The sequence below is a fragment of the Littorina saxatilis genome, linkage group LG8, assembly GCF_037325665.1.
Source record: "Littorina saxatilis isolate snail1 linkage group LG8, US_GU_Lsax_2.0, whole genome shotgun sequence".
Lineage (NCBI taxonomy): Eukaryota > Metazoa > Mollusca > Gastropoda > Littorinimorpha > Littorinidae > Littorina > Littorina saxatilis.
This window is the reverse complement of record NC_090252.1, coordinates 28,851,634-28,871,016: the sequence shown is the minus strand read 5'-3', so window position 1 is coordinate 28,871,016 and position 19,383 is coordinate 28,851,634. Positions and strand designations below refer to the sequence as shown.

Below are 19,383 nucleotides of genomic sequence, written 5' to 3'. Positions count from 1 at the left end.
TAAAAACAATACGTGGACCTTGCACCATAAGTCTCGTCAAGCCCGGACTGACGTAACTAAAAATAATGATCAAGCAGCCAGTTAATTGACAAATTGTCGCAGATTACGATATAAACAGCTAAAAGCTTTACACAACTATCTCACAGATGCCTATACACATAGGGGAAGGGCTCCTAATATGGACCACCTTCTGTTCTGACAAACTAACGGCGCTAGAGCGCTCAAAAAAAGTGTTAGTTGCTGTATTCACCCTCTCTGGATTACTTGCACATGTCAAAACAGTTGCAGAAACAGAAATCTCAAAACCGTTAGGCTTTTTCTCTTTTTATATTTAGTCAAGTTTTGACTAAATATTTTAACATCGAGGGGGAATCGAAACGAGGGTCGTGGTGTATGTGCGTATGTGTGTGCGTGCGTGCGTGCGTGTGTGTGTGTGTGTGTGTAGAGCGATTCAGACTAAACTACTGGACCGATCTTTATGAAATTTGACATGAGAGTTCCTGGGTATGAAATCCCCGAACGTTTTTTTCATTTTTTTGATAAATGTCTTTGATGACGTCATATCCGGCTTTTCGTGAAAGTTGAGGCGGCACTGTCACGCCCTCATTTTTCAACCAAATTGGTTGAAATTTTGGTCAAGTACTCTTCGACGAAGCCCGGGGTTCGGTATTGCATTTCAGCTTGGTGGCTTAAAAATTAATTGATGACTTTGGTCATTAAAAATCGGAAAATTGTAAAAAAAAATAAAAATTTATAAAACGATCCAAATTTACGTTTATCTTATTCTCCATCATTTGCTGATTCCAAAAACATATAAATATGTTATATTCGGATTAAAAACAAGCTCTGAAAATTAAATATATAAAAATTATTATCAAAATTAAATTGTCCAAATCAATTTAAAAACACTTTCATCTTATTCCTTGTCGGTTCCTGATTCCAAAAACATATAGATATGATATGTTTGGATTAAAAACACGCTCAGAAAGTTAAAACAAAGAGAGGTACAGAAAAGCGTGCTATCCTTCTTAGCGCAACTACTACCCCGCTCTTCTTGTCAATTTCACTGCCTTTGCCATGAGCGGTGGCCTGACGATGCTACGAGTAAAATGGCATTGCGTTTCATTCTGTGAGTTCGACAGCTACTTGACTAAATATTGTATTTTCGCCTTACGCGACTTGTTTTGTTTACTTTTGGCAGCGTTCACTCTAAATTTGCCGCCTAAAACGGACTCGTTTCTGTCCACAGCCAAAGCTTTTATCACACAAAAATTGCTATATGTATATGACAGCTAAACCCGTATTTGTTACATTTTAGCAGTGTTGACCCCGATTTTCTACTGCAAACAAAAAATAATAGCAAAATCTCAAAGTATGTGCAAGTCCCCTAATATGAACAACCTTCAACAAATCGAAGAAAATAAAAGCTAAGGGCTATTTTTATTAGTTCATTAAGAAGCTTGCTGGAAATAACCTATAACTAGCCCTCGAGATTTAAAACAAATGCAACAAAAAGTCTTCTTTTCGTGGAAGTTGATAATTTCACCTATTTTCACTCTGTTTTTGATAAGCTTCTTTAGTTTCCTGGTGTGCTTCAAATAATGCTCTCATCAACCTGAAACAGATAAATCTAGAGCAAATTTTAATTAGGCTGACTTGCACACTAAGTTGTATCATGTTATTTTGAAATATAGGGGGCTTTTTACAGTGATTCGTGAAGGCCGCTTCCCTGGTCCATATTAGGCGCTGCTCCTAATATGGACCCTTTGTGATTTGTCTGTATTTAATATTTGCTGAATGTCTATCAAAGCTATTTCACTCTAATTAGGCCTAACGGTTAACCTAAGAGAGAAGGTCTACCAAACACAAAATGAAACTTCTTCGCAAGAAAACAAGCTAGTTATCAGCATGAAACAAAAACTGGTCCATATTAGGAGCCCTTCCCCTAATACATGACTTGTTATGATTACAAGTGCAGGTTCTGCACATTTGGAGACTTAAAGTTAAATGCATCTGAATTATGAATTATGAATTTAACACGCTAAAGTTCAAGATTCAAGAGTATGGGCGGGGATGTAGCTCAGTTGGTAGCGCGCTGGATTTGTATTCAGTTGGCCGCTGTCAGCGTGAGTTCGATCCCAGGTTCGGCGGAAATTTATTTCAGAGTCAACTTTGTGTGCAGACTCTCTTCGGTGTCCGAACTCCCCCCCGTGTACACTACATTGGGTGTGCACGTTAAAGATCCCACGATTGACAAAAGGGTCTTTCCTGGCAAAATTGCTTAGGCACAGTTAATAATTGTCCACCTATACCCGTGTGACTTGGAATAATAGGCCGTGAAAGGTAAATATGCGCCGAAATGGTAGCGTGAACCAACCTCACGAGTTATCTTTTCCTGAATTGTTTCGTATTCTCTCCCATGTTGTACCCAAATTGCCTGCTTTTAGTACCGTCGTTCCGGCTGGATTTTCTCTTTTCTGATGGCTCGGATGTGATGCAGGAACATGATTATGTATAGTTAAGAGTTTCCGCCGGGGTAGCACCATATTTCCGAGCCAAAACGAAAGTAATTTGATAGTGAAAAACGTAAATACAAAGTGAATAATAGTTTTAAGGCTATTTACAGAGCGCGCAGCCCTTAATGACTGTTTTTTTTAAATACTTCGACATATTTTCTGTAAGATAAGAGATAAATCCAGCCAAAACATTTAGCAGAACATATTGGAAAAACAGCTGGGAAAGACCCCCCCCCCCCTACGGACATTTGCGATCAAAGGGCGGGCAACTCTGCCGGTGTTTACCGCCATTTTGATTTCTTGGAATGACGTCCGTTGACGGCGTTCTTAGTTACGAAGCAGTTTTCGTCTTCTGAACAAGTAAGTAATGTCTTTGCCTACATATATACATTTGAAATCATTGAATTTAAAAAAAAAGAATGTTTTAAAGGAATGTTTGTAAGCATTTATGAAGCCTTGAAGTTGAAGGATTCATCCGCAAAATTGAACCAAACCGAAACTTGTGTTGACTGTCGAGTGTCGTGACTTCACTTGTCCCCCGACCCCAGTTCTGATTTATATTTTCAACAATCACAATGAAATCACTCGAATGTCGGATGGTTAGATCGTTTGAAAACACTTCAATAGCTGAGGTACATTGCAGTCACAAATGAGTTTTCAAATGCGGTTAACGGGGAGATACACTCGAAGCACATTTACTGATTTAGCGAAGTTATGTTGCCAAATCATCAAAGATCAACATTTCACTACACGGATCGATGCACACAGTCGAAATAGATGTGACTTTCACACGACCGAAGACTACTTTCTAGCAGACTAGCAGACGACAAGATCTAAATATTTAGATCAGTGAGAGCAATCCGTTGAAGAACAGTTACTCCGCTTATTCGTCTTCAGTTTAAGCTTATTTCCCCTGCCATAAGTTTCCTTGCAGATCTGCAGTCGCGTAGTGAAATGAACTAGTGTCATCGGAAGATTCTTCTCAAGTCAATGATCAAAGCACAGTAAGTTCTATGCTGACAAAAGTCACTTTCGGACAACACGACGATTGACTTAATTTATGAGCCCAAAGGTAACAATATCGACAAGAATGTACGCATTTGACATTAAATGAAACATTCATAGACAGTTTCCAACTCACCAGATCTGCCAAAGAGCCGTCATTTGTGAAAAAAACGATGATTTTAATCAGACAGGTATCGGAAACAAGTCTTGGTCACCTGCGTTATTCCTTCCGAGGCGACGTGACGGCGCCATATTTGTTTGTTTATGGCTGTTTATCGCGAAACAACACAGTTGAAATTTGTGTAAAATACCACAAATGTGTGGTGAATCAGTTCGTCATCTGCGTTTCGATGGTAATTCAGTCAGATTGGAGTTACTTTGAATCGAAGGCGAGGGTAACCTGCGTTATTTGTGGGACGGCGTGAACAAATTTGATTGCAATATTTTATACAGAAAGTAAATTTCAATGATTCTGGCTCAGACTTGTAGATCTGTTATGCAGTGTTTTGGTAGTGTATCTGCTTTTCTGCTATGAAGCTCATTTGGAGTGATACGCTGATCGAAGTGGGGTACCCTATGTGGGACATCAGCCGTATGCAGATTACGCCTCAGAACACTCTCGCATTTCACAAAGACAACAATAATTTGCAACATTTCAAGAACTGCATCAGTTTTATTAGATACTATTTCAACAAAAACAGCACAAACACGACTATTATCAACAACACAGAACGGGAGGTAAGTCTTCAAAGACGCACCAAGTGTGCGTTCCCATTTTTGGACGCCATTTTTGCTAGCATTTTCACAGTAAATCGTAATATTTCCATATCTATTGAATGATTTTGTTATTTTCTTTGATTGTGCCGATTCTCCTATCTCTCTGGCATGTACTGGGTGCTTTGTGACCAGTTTCTCCCCTAGACTGTATTGAAAAAATGCGTCCGTCTGAGCTGACCCCCACTTGTGACCAGTAGCAAAGAACAACTCTAGTATTTTTGTTAATATTGCAGATCATATTCTGTCCGTGTCCCGTTAACTTAACGGTTAAGGTGTTTGACATGTCCGCTTACTCCAGCGATACCGATACTGACTCCTCCCAGTCCTCCTGGTCGGACAGAATTCCACCGTCGCTTGTGGAGTCACTTGCTGAAGTATGAACTAAGTTATAAGAACATTTAAAAGCTACGAATGAAATACGAGTGAAGTTCAAGTTCCATATTGGTGAACTTTTATTTATGTCAGAATCTTTAACTTGATGAAGGAAGACAGCTATGATGAAAGAAGAAGATGGCTGAGTGTAATCCCAAGTCAAGATAACATTTCAAGCTACTTTATTTTAATTTAGTTACCCAGGGAATTGTAGCTGATTCCAACAGGTTGTAAAATTAATGATCATGCATAGCAATGACACAGCTTCATTTCAGGGCAAACAGTCTAAATCATGTGGTTATAATTATGTTCAGAGCCTGGTTTCCAGTACAGACGAGGAGCCTGAAAGTGAGGCAGAAACAGTTATATATTTTGAGTGAGTATATGATATACATGTAACCTTTTAACTTAGATTATATTCCACAATTCCCATGCAGTGTAAAAGAGCATGCCAAAATCAAGCAGTGATTCTGCATCTTTATATTGCTATTTTCTTCTGGTTATTTGTATTATATGTGTATTACACTACATTGGGGTGTGCACGTTAAAGATCCTACGATTGACAAAAGGGTCTTTCCTTGCAAAATTGTATAGACATAGATAAAAATGTCCACCAAAATGTGACTTGGAATAATAGGCCGTGAAAAGTAAATACTCGCCGTAATGGCTTGAGATTTACTGGCCGATGTGAATGCGTGATATATTGTGTAAAAAATTCTATCTCACACTGCATACGCGCTTTGAACTTCTGATAAGGCGCTATATAAATGCCTGTTATTGTTATTATTATTGCCTGTTGAAGACCCTGAAAGAGGATCGGGAATTTAATAATATTTGGTCTTTTTCCAAAATGTTTGTGGAATAGTCTTTTTTTTCTTTTCTCAGCCAAAAAATGACAAGTCATGACATAATGCATATAGCATAAACTATTGCAATAACAGCCACCTCTTCCTATAGTATACCAACGCCCCCCCCCCCCCCCCTCTCCACCACCCCACCTCCCTCTGTTTGGCTGCATCTAGTTACTACTTTGCTGTAAAATAATACAGTTGTGTTTTCTCTGTTCAGATACTGTTGACTCTCCACCATCTGCTGTCAAAGACCCTCCACCAGATTTTCCTTTGCCACCATGGAAGAAGCCTCGACTGGATTTGTAGATGCTGTAAGATTGCAGCTTCAGTCAACAATTTGCTGCACTAAATTGAAAGCTTGCAACTTGGCGTGTTGTGTTCTTCTATATATCCTCTTCAATCATTTGTAGCAGCAACGCCGAATAGACTTTACCTCTGTATGCAAATAAGGCTGACCCGGTGAAGGTGTGTGTGAATGACAAACAGCTCCTCGACAGCGACAGCCAGCTCCCTGGTTCTCTGAGGACATCACAGCCGCCAAGATCGAGAGACGGCGAGCGGAGCGTGCATGGCTCCTCACCCGCTGCCCCCTTACCCACTGCTCACCCACCACAAGATATCCCGGAGTTATTCTCGGAGTTCTTCAAGGGCAAAATTGACAAGCTTCGGAAAACACTCGATCAGCAGCCCTTCGTCCCATCCCCACCCTCCCCCTCCTTCTCCGGCTCCCCCCTCACGTGCTTTCAGCCTGTCACTCAAAACCACGTCAAGCGACTCATGACCAAGACGGCCATCAAGACCTGCGAGCTAGACCCCCTGCCAGGCTTCCTCTTCACCAAGTGTCTGGACAAGCTCCTGCCGTCTATCACAGATATCATCAACATCTCCCTGGCCACAGGCGTCGTTCCCGACTGCATCAAGTCTGCCGTTGTCCGCCCACTCATCAAGAAGCCCGGCCTTGACGTCAACGAGTTGAAGAACTACCGTCATGAGTCCAACCTGCCCTTCCTCTCCAAGCTTCTGGAGCGTATCATCCTGGAGCAGTTGAGCGCCCACCTGTCTCGGAACTCGCTGATGCCAGTGTACCAGTCAGCGTACCGCCCTCACCACAGCACCGAGACGGCGCTCCTGCGAATCACCACGGACCTCCTGAACGCAACAGATAGCGGTCTCGTCTCTGCCCTTGTGCTGCTGGACCTTTCCGCGGCCTTCGACACGATCGACCATCAGCTACTCGTCGATCGCCTCAGTTACACGTTCGGCATTCACGACACCGCCCTCTCTTGGTTCCGGAACTACCTCCAGAACCGCTCTCAGACTGTCACCACTGATTCGTTCTCTTCTCCCGAGTACCTTCAATCCTCCCTGGACCTGTACATCCAGCCCTCCGACCGTCCCCTTCGTTCTGCTGCTGACCCACTCCGCCTTCACATCCCTCGCTCGAAACTCGCATCTGCTGGTCAGCGTGCATTTCCCTCCGCGGGCCCCTCCGTCTGGAACTCCCTGCCACTTGAGCTTCGCCAGAGCCCCTCTCTTGACGCGTTCAAGAGTAGGTTGAAGACTCAGTTCTTCCCATAGCTGGCTGCTACTTTCATGTTCGACGTGATGTGTTGTGCCCCAAAAGACATTCTTGTGCTGTGCTCTGTGAGAGGTGTTTTCTTTGTGTTTAATATTATTTTGTTTGGACCTAGCTATTGATGTGTACATTGTTTTTAAACAGTTGTTTGTTGTATGTTTATCAGGGTTTGCTAGTGTGTGATAGGGTTCGTGTCTGTCTGTAGATGTTAGTTTCTTTGTTAGTCCTGTGTTGACAACTCTTCAACAAGCGCTTAGAACCCACAATACCCGCTATATAAGCTTCATATTGATTGATTGATTGATTGAAAGAGATTGTGTTGTGATGAATGAAAGTTGTGAGCCGGCCAGTGATTGGCTGCTATCCCCAAGCCTCCATGGGACTTCGACCACCGACTAAATATTAACAAAAGGGCTGGACAAAATGACACTAGGGCTGAAACGTTTGTAAACAATGTAACCACTTCATATTAGGAAAAAAGGAATTTTAGACTGTGGAAACAACCCCGGAAAAGTTTACAGGCCTTATAGTTATTTCTTTAAATGTCTGTGGTTTATTATCCAAAATGAGATACCCTGACTTTGATGATGTATTTTCTTGCAATGATGTTATTTGTTTAACTGAAACCAAACTGGATGATATCGATTATTGTGAGGTTGACGGCTTTGTCTGTTTTAGAAAAAGCAGAAATGTATGTAAGCGTAAATCAGGCGGAGTCGCAGTCTATTTGAGAAAAGAATACATAGATGGCATTCAGATTGTTGAGCACATTTTATTTAGAAAGAGGATTGATGAAAAATTACACTGGAAGGCTCGCCATATGCTAGACTAGACTTTCAGGAAATAGAGGAAACTATTTTGTTTTGGGGCATTTATAACATATTAATTGTTGGGGATTTGAATGCCAGGACCTGGGAAGTAAAAGATTTTGTGGAGGATTGCCAGGAGATGGACGAAATGATTGATAATGTTTGGTCTATGGATTTCATTAGAATGTATGGAATAAGACAAATTAGAAGTTCAATGGATAAAGTAATAAATAACCTTGGTCATTCCCTGATTGATTTTTGTAAAAGCCAAGGTCTGTTGATTGTGAATGGTAGGATGGGTGCTGATGAAGGAGTAGGCAACTTAACATGTAAGAATGCTAGCCAAGTTGACTATGTAATTGCCTCCCCATGTGTATTTTCACTTATTGATAGTTTTAGCTTTGGTGATTTTGATGAATACATGTATGTCTGACGTACATTGCCCTGTGCACTTTAGTCTTTCTGTAGGCCTTGTTGATGGTATAAATGCTGAAGATAAAAAAAGTAAAGTTAAGGATGATTGTTTTTCTGCTGATGTTGTAAAATCAAGATGGAAAGTTGGCGAAGAACATAATTTTGTGCAATGTATTGATGATGAACAAATTATGGCAGTTGATAGGCGCTTGAATGAATTGGCAACAAATATGAATTGTGTTTTGCAAACTGATGTTGATGACATGACAAAAAATGTATGTAATCTGATGTTGGATGCTGCATGTAAATTAGATATGTTGAAAAAAAATGGAAAAAAGAAATGGAAGCAGAAAGTGTCTGGTACAACTTGTAAGCAAAAAATATCCATGGTTTAATGCGAATGTAAACACAATTTTATTCCTGTCTACCCTAAAGAGTTTTTTTGTTCTACTTTAAACCCCAAAAAATAAATAGAACCCAAAAAATAATGTTTGGGACACGTTACCATCCGTCGCGATATGACCTTCGCGTTTAAAAACGACCTTAAATACCAATTAACTAACTAACTAATATATGTCTAATGCTTCAGTAAAGCTGATTATGCTGAATGCAATCATTCATTATCATTACAAATCATAATCTAGCTTTTCAAACATAAAATTAGTGTTGTAAAAGGAGTCTGTCATCATTTTAAGGGAAAAACGCAGCAAAATTGTGAAACACAAACAAAGAAACATCTTTTTTTTTTTACTCCTTACAACAATGTTTGTTCAGGGTGGGCTTTTTGTTAAGAAGTATATGTAACCCAATATTGTTGTGTAATTTTCAACTGCATTGTGATCAAATCTTGTCTGTATTGGGACGGGGACGCGTTTTTGCATAAACGTCAAAATGGGGTACTGATAGTCAGTCACTTTAAAAATTCATAGTAAATTCACCGTTCCATATTTTTTAATTCTGCTTTTGGAAATGATATTCTAAAGCATTGAATATTATTATCCAATAAAAAATAAATTTTTGTTAATTAAAATAAAATATACTTGGTTCATGCTAGAAATGGCTGCAATTACTGGCCGTATAAAATTTCATCTCACACGGCATCACTGCAGAGCGCCTAGAACTGTACCCACGGAATATGCGCGATATAAGCCTCATATTGATTGATTGATTGATTACCATAACATGAATGCATACCTTCAACAGGGCTGTAACAGAGAAAAGCCAGCAATGTCAGCAGCTGCCGCAACATATCATCAGCAAATGGATTGTGCTCCAACCTTCTCTCCAAGACAGGCACCAACTTGGACAACTTTGACGTCATTATTAAACGTAATTGTTTTCTACTATGTCATTTATGATTTATCGGTCACGGTCTCTGACTTGGTTAGCACCATGTCATCCTTTTAGTCACAGTCGGCCTGAGCTGGCCGAGTCTAATAGTGCAAAGTTTAAAAAAAAAATGTAAATCACGAATATGATTACTGAACAGGCCATTTTGATCTTACCCTTTGGGGTAATGAAGGAGAAACGAGTGAAGCTAGGAGTGATTCTGAGAAAACGACAGCTGTTTAGCATACATGGTGTTTGTTTTGCTGTTGTTATTGGTGTAATTATTTGTTTGTTTGTGTGTTTGTTTAATCCTTTTCTTTTTCTGTTGTTTCTGAAACGCAGGCAGACAAACACACTCACCCACACACCCATACACACTCACACACACCACATCACACCACCACACACACACACATACACACACGCACACACATACACACACGCACACACATACACACACACACTGATGCAGGAGTCTCGGATCTTATCCACCCTTGTCTTGGCTCATTGATGCAGAGCTGGAGAAAGACAAATGCGCAGACAACAGCAGCCTAAAGCCCGCTACTAACGACAGCCGAACCAAGCCGAACTAGGTCGGCGAACGTTCGGCGAACGTTACAACGTGCCTGGTTTGGTGAACTAACTAGCAGCGAAATGTATCGGCGATACCTGTCATGTGATCAATAAATATCACGTGAGAAGACTCGTGATCGGTTGACAGCATTAGAGCCGTCAGTAGTGTCACTCTTCAAGGATGAAGATACAACAATATTCAACCAATAAAAAGTCAGTTCGTCGATGACGCGCCGAATGTTTGCAGGATTGTATCGGCGAACCGCGAAGGTTACAGCTGCAACCAAAAAATAGGGGAATCCCCTGATTGGATGGTGTCGCCGAACGTTCGCCGAACTAGTTCGGCGTGGTTCGGCTGTAGTTAGTAGCGGGCTTAAAGATCAAAGTAGGCCCCACGTCGTCCTCCCAATAGACGATTTTCGAAAATAACTCCGTCAGGTTTGTATGGGTTTTGAAGGATTGAATACCCTTGCTTTCCTCTGACAAATAACTTGACACGTGCGCCTGTCCACGTGTTTCCGACACAGCCCTCGCTAGTGATTGGCCCCTCCAATAATTATGTGTCCGAGTAAAAAGCAACCTGTTTTCACATCTAAATAATACAACATTCTAATACACACAAAGAGAAAAGAAAGCAAGCAAAGAAACCAACCAACCAACCAACCAACCAACTAAAGAACAAATAAACACACAGACAAAACAGCCAAACAAACAAATGGGAAATGAAAAAGGTTTGAAAAACGCCAAAACTTCTTTCAAAACTTCGCTTGAGGCAAGGAGATGCCAAGGACTGCTTTTTTGCAGACAACTTTTCAATTTGCTCTTGTGAACTAGTGTTTAAATATGGCAATACATGTCAGTTCGTGGGTCTGCTTCTAGGCAAAAACGCTGCGATGCCGGAGAATATATGCACCTACTTCAGTTGACAGTGGCAAAAATAAAATCATCGGTTAAATAATGTTTTAAAACTATAAATAAATTCTTTCTCTCGCACTTTGCCTTTGATCGTCATGCACTCGTCGCCTTGTTGTCTGTCTCTAAACGGCGTCTACCATACTTTCAGAGTCGAGAAAGCTGTGGAGAGTTGGCAAAGTCCCTCTACGTCAAAGGCACGGCTCATGACAGTGTATAAAGTTATCTGTTTGAATGTTCCTTCTCTCCCACTCCGCTTAAAGGAAAAGTCCAAGGTTTTTAAATATCCCCCAACACTTGAAAATCGAATGCCAAATGTTACAAACATCTCTGGAAAAATATTTTAAAAATTGAAAAAAAATTGTTGTTGTTGTAGTTGCAGATTTAGTGTTGCGGGGCTAACCAAGACAAGTCGCCTGGGGTCAAGTAGTGGTCACGTGATTTTTGGTACACTGTGACGTTGGTACACTGTGACGTCACAAGTTATTGTGTTGATTCTACCACTAGTACCAGCTTGATTTTCACACAGAAAAGTCACCACTGTATGCCCGAAAAGAATGCCTCGGTGGAGGGCAGCCGCAAACAGCAACAACTCGTCAATGTTCCCAGGCATTTCATAGCACACTTTCCCTCACAAAACTCTGAGTCTCTTGTGGAAATGGAAGAGATGTGTGCAGCACAAGCGTGCAGATTTCAAAGTGTCGGGCACTTTCTGGACACAGATTTCGCAATTTTTCTGCAGCACAAAAGTTGGCGTTTCATCCCTGAAACAAATGTTTTGACCACTGGCAGTGTCTTCCCTTCATAAAAGTCCGGAAAGGGGAGTATTACGCGAGGCTGGTACAGTCGACGAGCCATCGAAACTCCGAGGCGACATACGAACAGCGGATTATCTCACAAGAAGGAATGCGTTGAAGGTCAGAGTACATGCTTTTATTTTCATGCATACACGTAAACATTGTTTTGCTGCGCAGCGAATACGAATTGGTGCAGAACAGTGTGTCTGGGTCCAGCTGATATTCGCTGGAGTACAGATGCGCCACAGGCTAGATCTACAAAGTTACAGAACGGTCTGAGCTGAGCTAAGAGCAAGAGTAAAAAGTAGTCAGGGTTGTGGACACGTAAGACAATGCGTGTGTCACGTTATCTATTCTATTCAGTCGCAAACTATCCCCTGATATCAATTCATGAAATTGGCAGCGTTTGCTGGAATCATGGCTTAATGCTATTTTTACCAGATCTAAACTTTTGGTGGATGTGCAACCGGTAAGATAAACAGACACCTGCATGCTAGAGACAAGAAGATTACGAATTGTGCAGGGAATTAATCTTTCTGCATTGACTGAGAGACGCAAAACCAGTCTAATTGCTACAACATGGATACACATCCAGACGACTTCCAGAGGGTGTCTAAATGTTCAATGTACTGTATAGATCAGAAGCATACTTTCGAATTGATTTATACTCACACTCATTTTCTCTCTTCTTTTACTTCCAGACCTTTCATCATCACTCACGGCCACTGGTCAGAACAGGTCACTAGACACTGACACCGTGACCATTCCAGATTTCCCGGTTCTCCGTGATCACAACGCAACTGTTGACCAGTCCTGTTCCTACCGTCCAGAATCACCACAGGAGAAAACCAACGTGCCATTCATCGTAAGATTTTTGTTTTGTTTTGAAAATTAGTGCCTTATTCTAGCTTTGCAAAAAACGAGAAAGTGTCTTTGACAGATACCATCCAAATAATACATTATGAAAACAAGTACAAGTTCATTTCTACTCATGTTAATCGTTTATGCTTTCTGTGCTGAGCGACATATGGATTGAATTTCTTTCGTAACTCACCTCCCGTCAACCTGCAAAACTATATCTGTCGAAGTAGTTTCAAATAAAGTCAGTATGCTTCCGAATAAAAAATATAAAAAAAGGGTATTTTCTGAAATGTTTAATTATAGACCAAAACAAAACATTCACGAGTATGTTGTTGACCTGATGGTCTTTATGGTAGACAGCAAGAGTTGCATGTTCAATAAGTTTTAAGCAGTACATTTGAAAGAGCAAGGTAACTTAAGGTGGTATAATTTTAATGGTAGGTTCCACTGTGAGGCGACATGGAGGGTATCTTTGACGGACTCATTCAACATTCATACCCATGCACATCACCTCAAACACATAAGCTTTGTTCTTGAGTCAAATTTATTGGCTTCATAAATTTATATTGTGAATTTTTGTCCGTTTGCAGATTGGCTTATCTATGAATTTTTTCGAAAATATCTTGCGATCTACGTACGCATAATGTAACACATGAAGAAGAACATAAACAGTTCGTCAAAAGGAATCTAATTTGCATTTCAACCCATTTGCCTTCCTTATTGTTATTTTTTTCTTCATAAAGACTACTTGAAATAAACAAAATGTTTAACCATTTCAAGGCCTCTGAACACGTTTAAAAAAAATGCAGGTCTTTGCTCACTATATCAGATCTGCCAAGGCTCAGTTTACACAGGTAAAATCATCTGTCGACTTGAACACATACCAATAATCAACAGCCTCACTGCTTCTTGGAGCTGGATTTTGTGTGTGGAATGAATCACACATGTGGCGTTTTAGAATATAATTCATAGAAGATGTACATTCTTGCAGAAAGGCTTTAATTTAATAATTCGGTCTTCGTGATGTTCTCTTAAAATAACTAACTTTTCCGGACCTCTGAACCAGTTTTGTGAATATGCAGGTTAAACTCGTGCTTTTTCTGTGTTATCAGTGTATTTCTCATCCAGGCATGGATGCCTCCTCTTAAATGGACAGCCCTTCGACAGCCCTTCCCGTGTAAACGATTGGGTTCAAAATCTCAAATCTTACCAGGCTTTTACATGGGATGTGGCCATCCTTCCGTTTTGACAAATACCAGAACTCAACACTCTGTAACAGTATGAGTACTCTCTTTGCGAATGTAGAATTTTATGAATTAATTTCTTAAACGCCACACGTGTAAAACATTCCCTAAAAAATCCAGCTCCAAAAACCAGTCAGGATGTTTATTCCTGGTATATGTTCAAGTCAAGAGATTTTTTCTCCATGTAAAAGTCTTCGCAGATCTGTGTAGTGAGCAATCCTGTTTTGGAAAAGGACGTGCCTTTATGCCTGTATAGACGGTTTGATTGTTGAGATACCTGGTGGCAATGACCGCACGGGTGGCAAGAGGTAGTAATGCACAGATGACAAAAAACCGACCTGCATTTAAAAAAAAGTTAGGAGGCCTTGATAGGGGGAAACATTTTGTTAATTTCCAGAATCTTTATGAAGAAATAATGAACGAAAAGAAAGTCTGGTCTTGAAGTAAATGCAAATTAAACTATGTATACTTTTGACAAACTTTTCTGTTCTTATTCACATGTTAAAATGTGTGCAGAGATCGTTAGTTACTTCCCCAAAACCATGTTTCAGGCAACAGGCAAACGGAAAATACTGGACACAAGCTATGCTGACCGGCTCATGGACTGACTACCTGATGCTGGAGTACACCAACAGTGGAAAAAGTCTGGAACAAAATGTTGCAGAATGTGAACCATGTACCGGACCACGTGACAACTCAGTATCTTCAAACCACGCAGGAATCTGTTCAACCAAAGATACTAGTTCAACACAGTCACACGATTTGTAAAAGTATATTTCAGCCTTCTGTAGCTCAGGGAGTTTGAACCCCACTCTTCATCCGTTTGGGAAAGTATTTCTGATTGTTTTGACTGCACAGGTTGGTAATGGTACTCTGATGCTTCTGCCTAGAAACCCCACTCGCTAGCGCACCAGCTGCCTGTTATGGGAAAGCGACGTGCCTGTATTTCCTGCAAAGCAAGACAGAATAAAACAGCAGCTTAGTTTGAGCTTTTAAGACATTCGTACCAGAGAAAACGTGTACGTGTTTGTTTGGAGAGGGTGGATAGAATCATAAGACACGCTGTGTCTATGTGACGTAGAGCAGGTTTTCAAATTCATGCTGAAGCACTGTGTGATCGCTATTTTTTTGGCATTATCTTACCTTGATTTCAGATAGACTGGGAACCGAAATGAGGATGTTTACATGAATAAACTATGCTGATATGTATGTGTTTAGAAATAAAGAATAGTTTTAATGATATATGATGGTGTGTTTTTTTTTTTTTAACCCAATGTGATATTTTCGTATTTGAAAACAAATTGTACACTCTGTTGTCAATTTTACTTTCAGTTTCAGATAAATAAATCTATCATAATGGAAATCATCTGTTTGTGTTGTGTTACTTACCCATTTTGATCAATGTTGAGTCGTCCATATTCCTGTGTGTACGCATAGTATGCAGTTTGAAGGTAGTATATGTCCGAGCAAACATAGGAGGATGTGCTGTTAGCCTGTCTATCTCCTCATCCAGGTTTTCCAGATATTTGAATTTCGTTCCCTCTTGGAGTTTCTGCACTGACACCTGATAAGCAAAATACACGTATCACTCTGTGATCATGGCAAAATGCATCATCTGTATGCCCCGTTCAAAAATTACCTTGAGATTCTAAGGTATACACATAAATTGCAGTGGATCACAAAAACAACACGAACAGTAGTACATGTATATATATTCAGTTTAAAAATTCATGCAATGAGAGTCAATAACCCGATTTAACCCCAGGTAGATTCAGGGTCCCACTGACTGAATCTCATATGGTTGCTTTTCGGCACACACCACACATTTTTAATGGGACTGTGAGGTTTTGTTAATACAGTAAAATATATAGTAGCAACGTACTGTCTGTTCAGTGTTCGTGACGTTTGAGAATACCGATCTATGCACTAACGCATTGTCTTTTTGTAGTGTGACTGTCCGATATTGCGTACTCCTAAAAATCAATAATCAAAAAGTTTGAACTGCTGTAATCGTGTTTCAGCATATGTCTGACACTGACAGTGCTTATTTGCTTCCAAAACGGCTTGCGATATCACGCCATCAGCGTTTCGCCACTGCTCAGAAAATCTTATGATTTCAGATCTAGTTTGAGATCGGAAATTACGTGTGCTCGTTTAAAAAAAACTAAATTCATTTATTACTTCCCTTTGACCGTTTCGCAAGAAAAATGTCAGGATCACTATTAGATCTAGTATTAGCACATGAAAGCAGCCCACCGCCATTTCAAAAAAGTTTCACTGTTTAGTGGTGTCGATGTGTCTTACTGTCGCAAATAAAAATACCAGGATAATTGCAGTTTTGTCCGCAAGAAACAGGCTTTTTCGTAATGTTAACTTGATGTCTACATGTTTCGTTGTGTGACTGAAGAATTACTCAGAAAGAGAAAATAAGGATAGTCGCGTGTGAACATCACTGTGGAAGCATTTATTCTAAACTGGGCAGTTCAAGGACGAAATCCTTGATTAAAGATAGGAAAATAAACAACACCAGATGCCTGAAATAATAGCATAAATCCATAATCTTTGCATGTTTACAGATCTGTGGAAGCACATCAACTGATCTGTGAAAAACACACCTGACTTCGATCTAGCATGCACGAGGTAGCGACTACGGACTAGTGTTTCAACATCACAACAAAGAGAATCACATACCATTTCGTATTGCCGCTTATGCTGGCTCTGTTTCAAGCAGTTCCTTGTGCCGCCAGCATTTTGACGACGAAGAGGCTCAAACGAGCACGCTAAAACCTCAGGCTGGCTGAAAACCGGTCCGTATTCCACTTGTCTTCCTCACTGCTTGAGCCGGCCATATTTGTTGTTCAAGGCTCGTGACGTAGCACACGTATGTGCACAAGGTCATGAGCCAAGACTGCGCGCGCGATGGAACGATTCAGAACAACCAAAAACGAGTCAAAGTATACTTTTTGGATTTCTGTGTTCATTTTTACACACGCATTTGTGGTTGATGAATTAAGAGGGTCAACGTATCAAAAGTGACCATAAACCTTGGACTTTTCCTTTAAGGTCACCACGCACTGTTTGCGACAATAGTTTAAAAGCCAAGAAAGCTATTACACGTTAAGAGATAGCGAAAGGTTGTGTATGTCGAATGCAGATGATCTGAGAAAGGTTCGGTATGTCGAATGCACATGTGAAATGTTTGGTATGTCGAATGCACATGAGAGATAGCAAAGCTAATTACGTCTATGTTTTATCTCTCCCACTTCACTTCAGGTCGCCAAGCACACGTACGTCAACAGGTCGTTGGTGTTTTATATTGTCTTCCATCACACTCTCAGAGTCTAGACAACGGTCGAGCGTGAAGAAAATGCGAGAGTCTTTCTTTGGTCGTATCAGATCACCATACACACATCGCCTTGTCGTTTGTCTTTGATGGCCTCCATCACGTTCTCAAAGTCCAAAAAAGTGTCGAGCGTGAAGAGGTAGCGAGGGTCCTCCGTCGTCACGATGGATGTGAGGCCTGTCAGTGCCTCAGAGTTTTCCGTCGCATTGATACCCACGGCCCACACTGTCGACACCTCCTGTAGGTAAAACACAAAAAAAAGGAGAATTATCATTTCCTTGAATGTTGTTCAAGCGAGGTCTTTGTAAAGTCACACACGTCTTTATGACAGGCAGTGTGGAACCTGGTTGAGTCGGATCAAATGTCAAGGTCACAATGGGGTTGAGTTCCGGCCAACAAGCAGGACACAATCATAAGAAATAATTAATTGGACTGTTCAATAACAAAAACAATAACAATAACAGCACTTAATTGTCCATTAAAATATTACATTAAAATTGAACATTTTCTTCGAGCTAGAGCAGCAGACTGCTCATTATTTGTTCTTTATCTTTATCATTCATAACGTGGGTGAGTTGCGTAGGCATTTACTTTTCTTGTTAATCAAATGAGGTGCAGGAGACTGCAGAGTTTGATAATATAGAAATATATATGTGTTTGCTTAAAATGACTTACCTGAAGTTGCTGTGAAGCGTGTCTGACATCACCCCCACAGTTAGACATTCCGTCAGTGATGAGCAGAGTATGGCTTGTCGTGGTGGAGTTGAATCGTCCGCCTGGTTTACAAAAATGTCATGTTGGTGACGGGCTTTTTGTTGACATTTATTTTTAAATAATTATAACCAGCGATAGTTGTACTAACTTATGATGATGACGTCTGCAGTTTCGTTCATTATTGATTTAAATTGGTTGATTTGGTTTCAAAGCCCCCGTCAGTCAACATTTCCTTTAAAACCCTGTGAAAACTTGAGACAAATTTGTTTCGGGAATTGGGACACACACATACAATACTGTACACGGCATTAAAACTCAAAAGTCATTCACATACGGACGTGATTAAAGGCACAGTACGCCTCCCGTAAACCATCGCAGATACTGTCAGGCTTTTACACACAGTACAAACACCCTTTCATTTAAACACTCACCGCTTGAGAACATCATAGGTGCCCTCTGTAAAGAGCGAGCAAAGAATTTATGTTTGTGTTGTTTATCTTACACCTGAGCCATCGTGAACCCGTGTGATCCAGTTTCCGTTTTTCACAATGTAGTCGTCAGTTAGTAATTTGAATGCGACTCGATGTGAGCTTATCTGCAATAGCACGTTATTATGTACCTCTGACTATGCACGAAACAAACGGCTGTGGTTCACAAGAACTCTAGCGATGGCTTTTGACTGTTCAGAGGAACTGGCAATAGGCATAAACCGTCGTCTGCTACGAGAACCACGACCTTGCGTGACCCTGCTTCCGGGCTTTTCTTTTTTCAAACTTTCAAAACTTCGAATTGTACTGATCTTGTCTTGATGAAAAAAGAATTCTTGTATGATTTAAGAATGTTTGTGCAATCAATTTATTATTTAGATTTTAAAAGTTAGGTCTAGCACCAAAACGCACCACGGTCCGATTGTCTCTGGGACAATCCGCAAAATTAATTCTTTAACAATTATTGCTCGCTCTTTACGTATGGCACCTAGAATGTTCCCGTTTGGTGAGCATTCAAATGGAAGGGTGTTTGTACTGTGTGTAAAAGCCTGACAGTATCTGTGATGGTTTACGGGAGGCTTACTGTGCCTTTAATCTCAAGCTGTGAAATGTATGAAATGTCACACCTTCTCAGTTGAATAACCAAAAACTTTGGTGCTCGGCCCGGGTGTAATTTCCGAAGCATGACATTTCTACGATTACATTTAAAATTATTCTTATCTCATATGTTTATTGTGTGAAGTTAGTAATATGAATGTGCGACAAGCTAAGATAACAAACTTCTTGCTTCAAGTTTCATTGT

At 40.4% G+C, this 19,383-nt stretch overlaps 1 protein-coding gene and 2 long non-coding RNA genes across 6 annotated transcripts in view; 1 reads left to right on the top strand and 2 right to left on the bottom strand.

Annotated features, from left to right (window-relative positions):
• Positions 1-10,971: 10,971 nt before the first annotated feature.
• On the bottom strand, positions 10,972-16,797 carry LOC138973223 (uncharacterized). The gene is made up of 3 exons (XR_011457929.1): positions 16,728-16,797; positions 15,426-15,600; positions 10,972-14,985 (listed from the first exon to the last, which is right to left on the bottom strand). It is a non-coding gene; the product is annotated as an uncharacterized lncRNA (long non-coding RNA).
• On the top strand, positions 11,502-14,727 carry LOC138973222 (uncharacterized). Its single transcript, XR_011457928.1, has 3 exons — positions 11,502-12,051; positions 12,633-12,796; positions 14,588-14,727. It is a non-coding gene; the product is annotated as an uncharacterized lncRNA (long non-coding RNA).
• A 539-nt stretch (positions 16,798-17,336) lies between the features above and the next one.
• Positions 17,337-19,383, bottom strand: part of LOC138973221 (collagen alpha-1(XXI) chain-like) — a 5,347-nt gene continuing 3,300 nt past the window's right edge. For all 4 annotated transcript variants that reach the window (XM_070345937.1, XM_070345938.1, XM_070345939.1 and 1 more), the window contains 2 exons: positions 18,055-18,155; positions 17,337-17,617 (listed from right to left, as the gene is read on the bottom strand). In XM_070345937.1, coding sequence (XP_070202038.1) covers positions 17,429-17,617; positions 18,055-18,155 — 290 coding nt within the window. In that variant the 3' untranslated portion in view covers positions 17,337-17,428. The remainder of the gene's footprint in view (positions 17,618-18,054; positions 18,156-19,383) is intronic.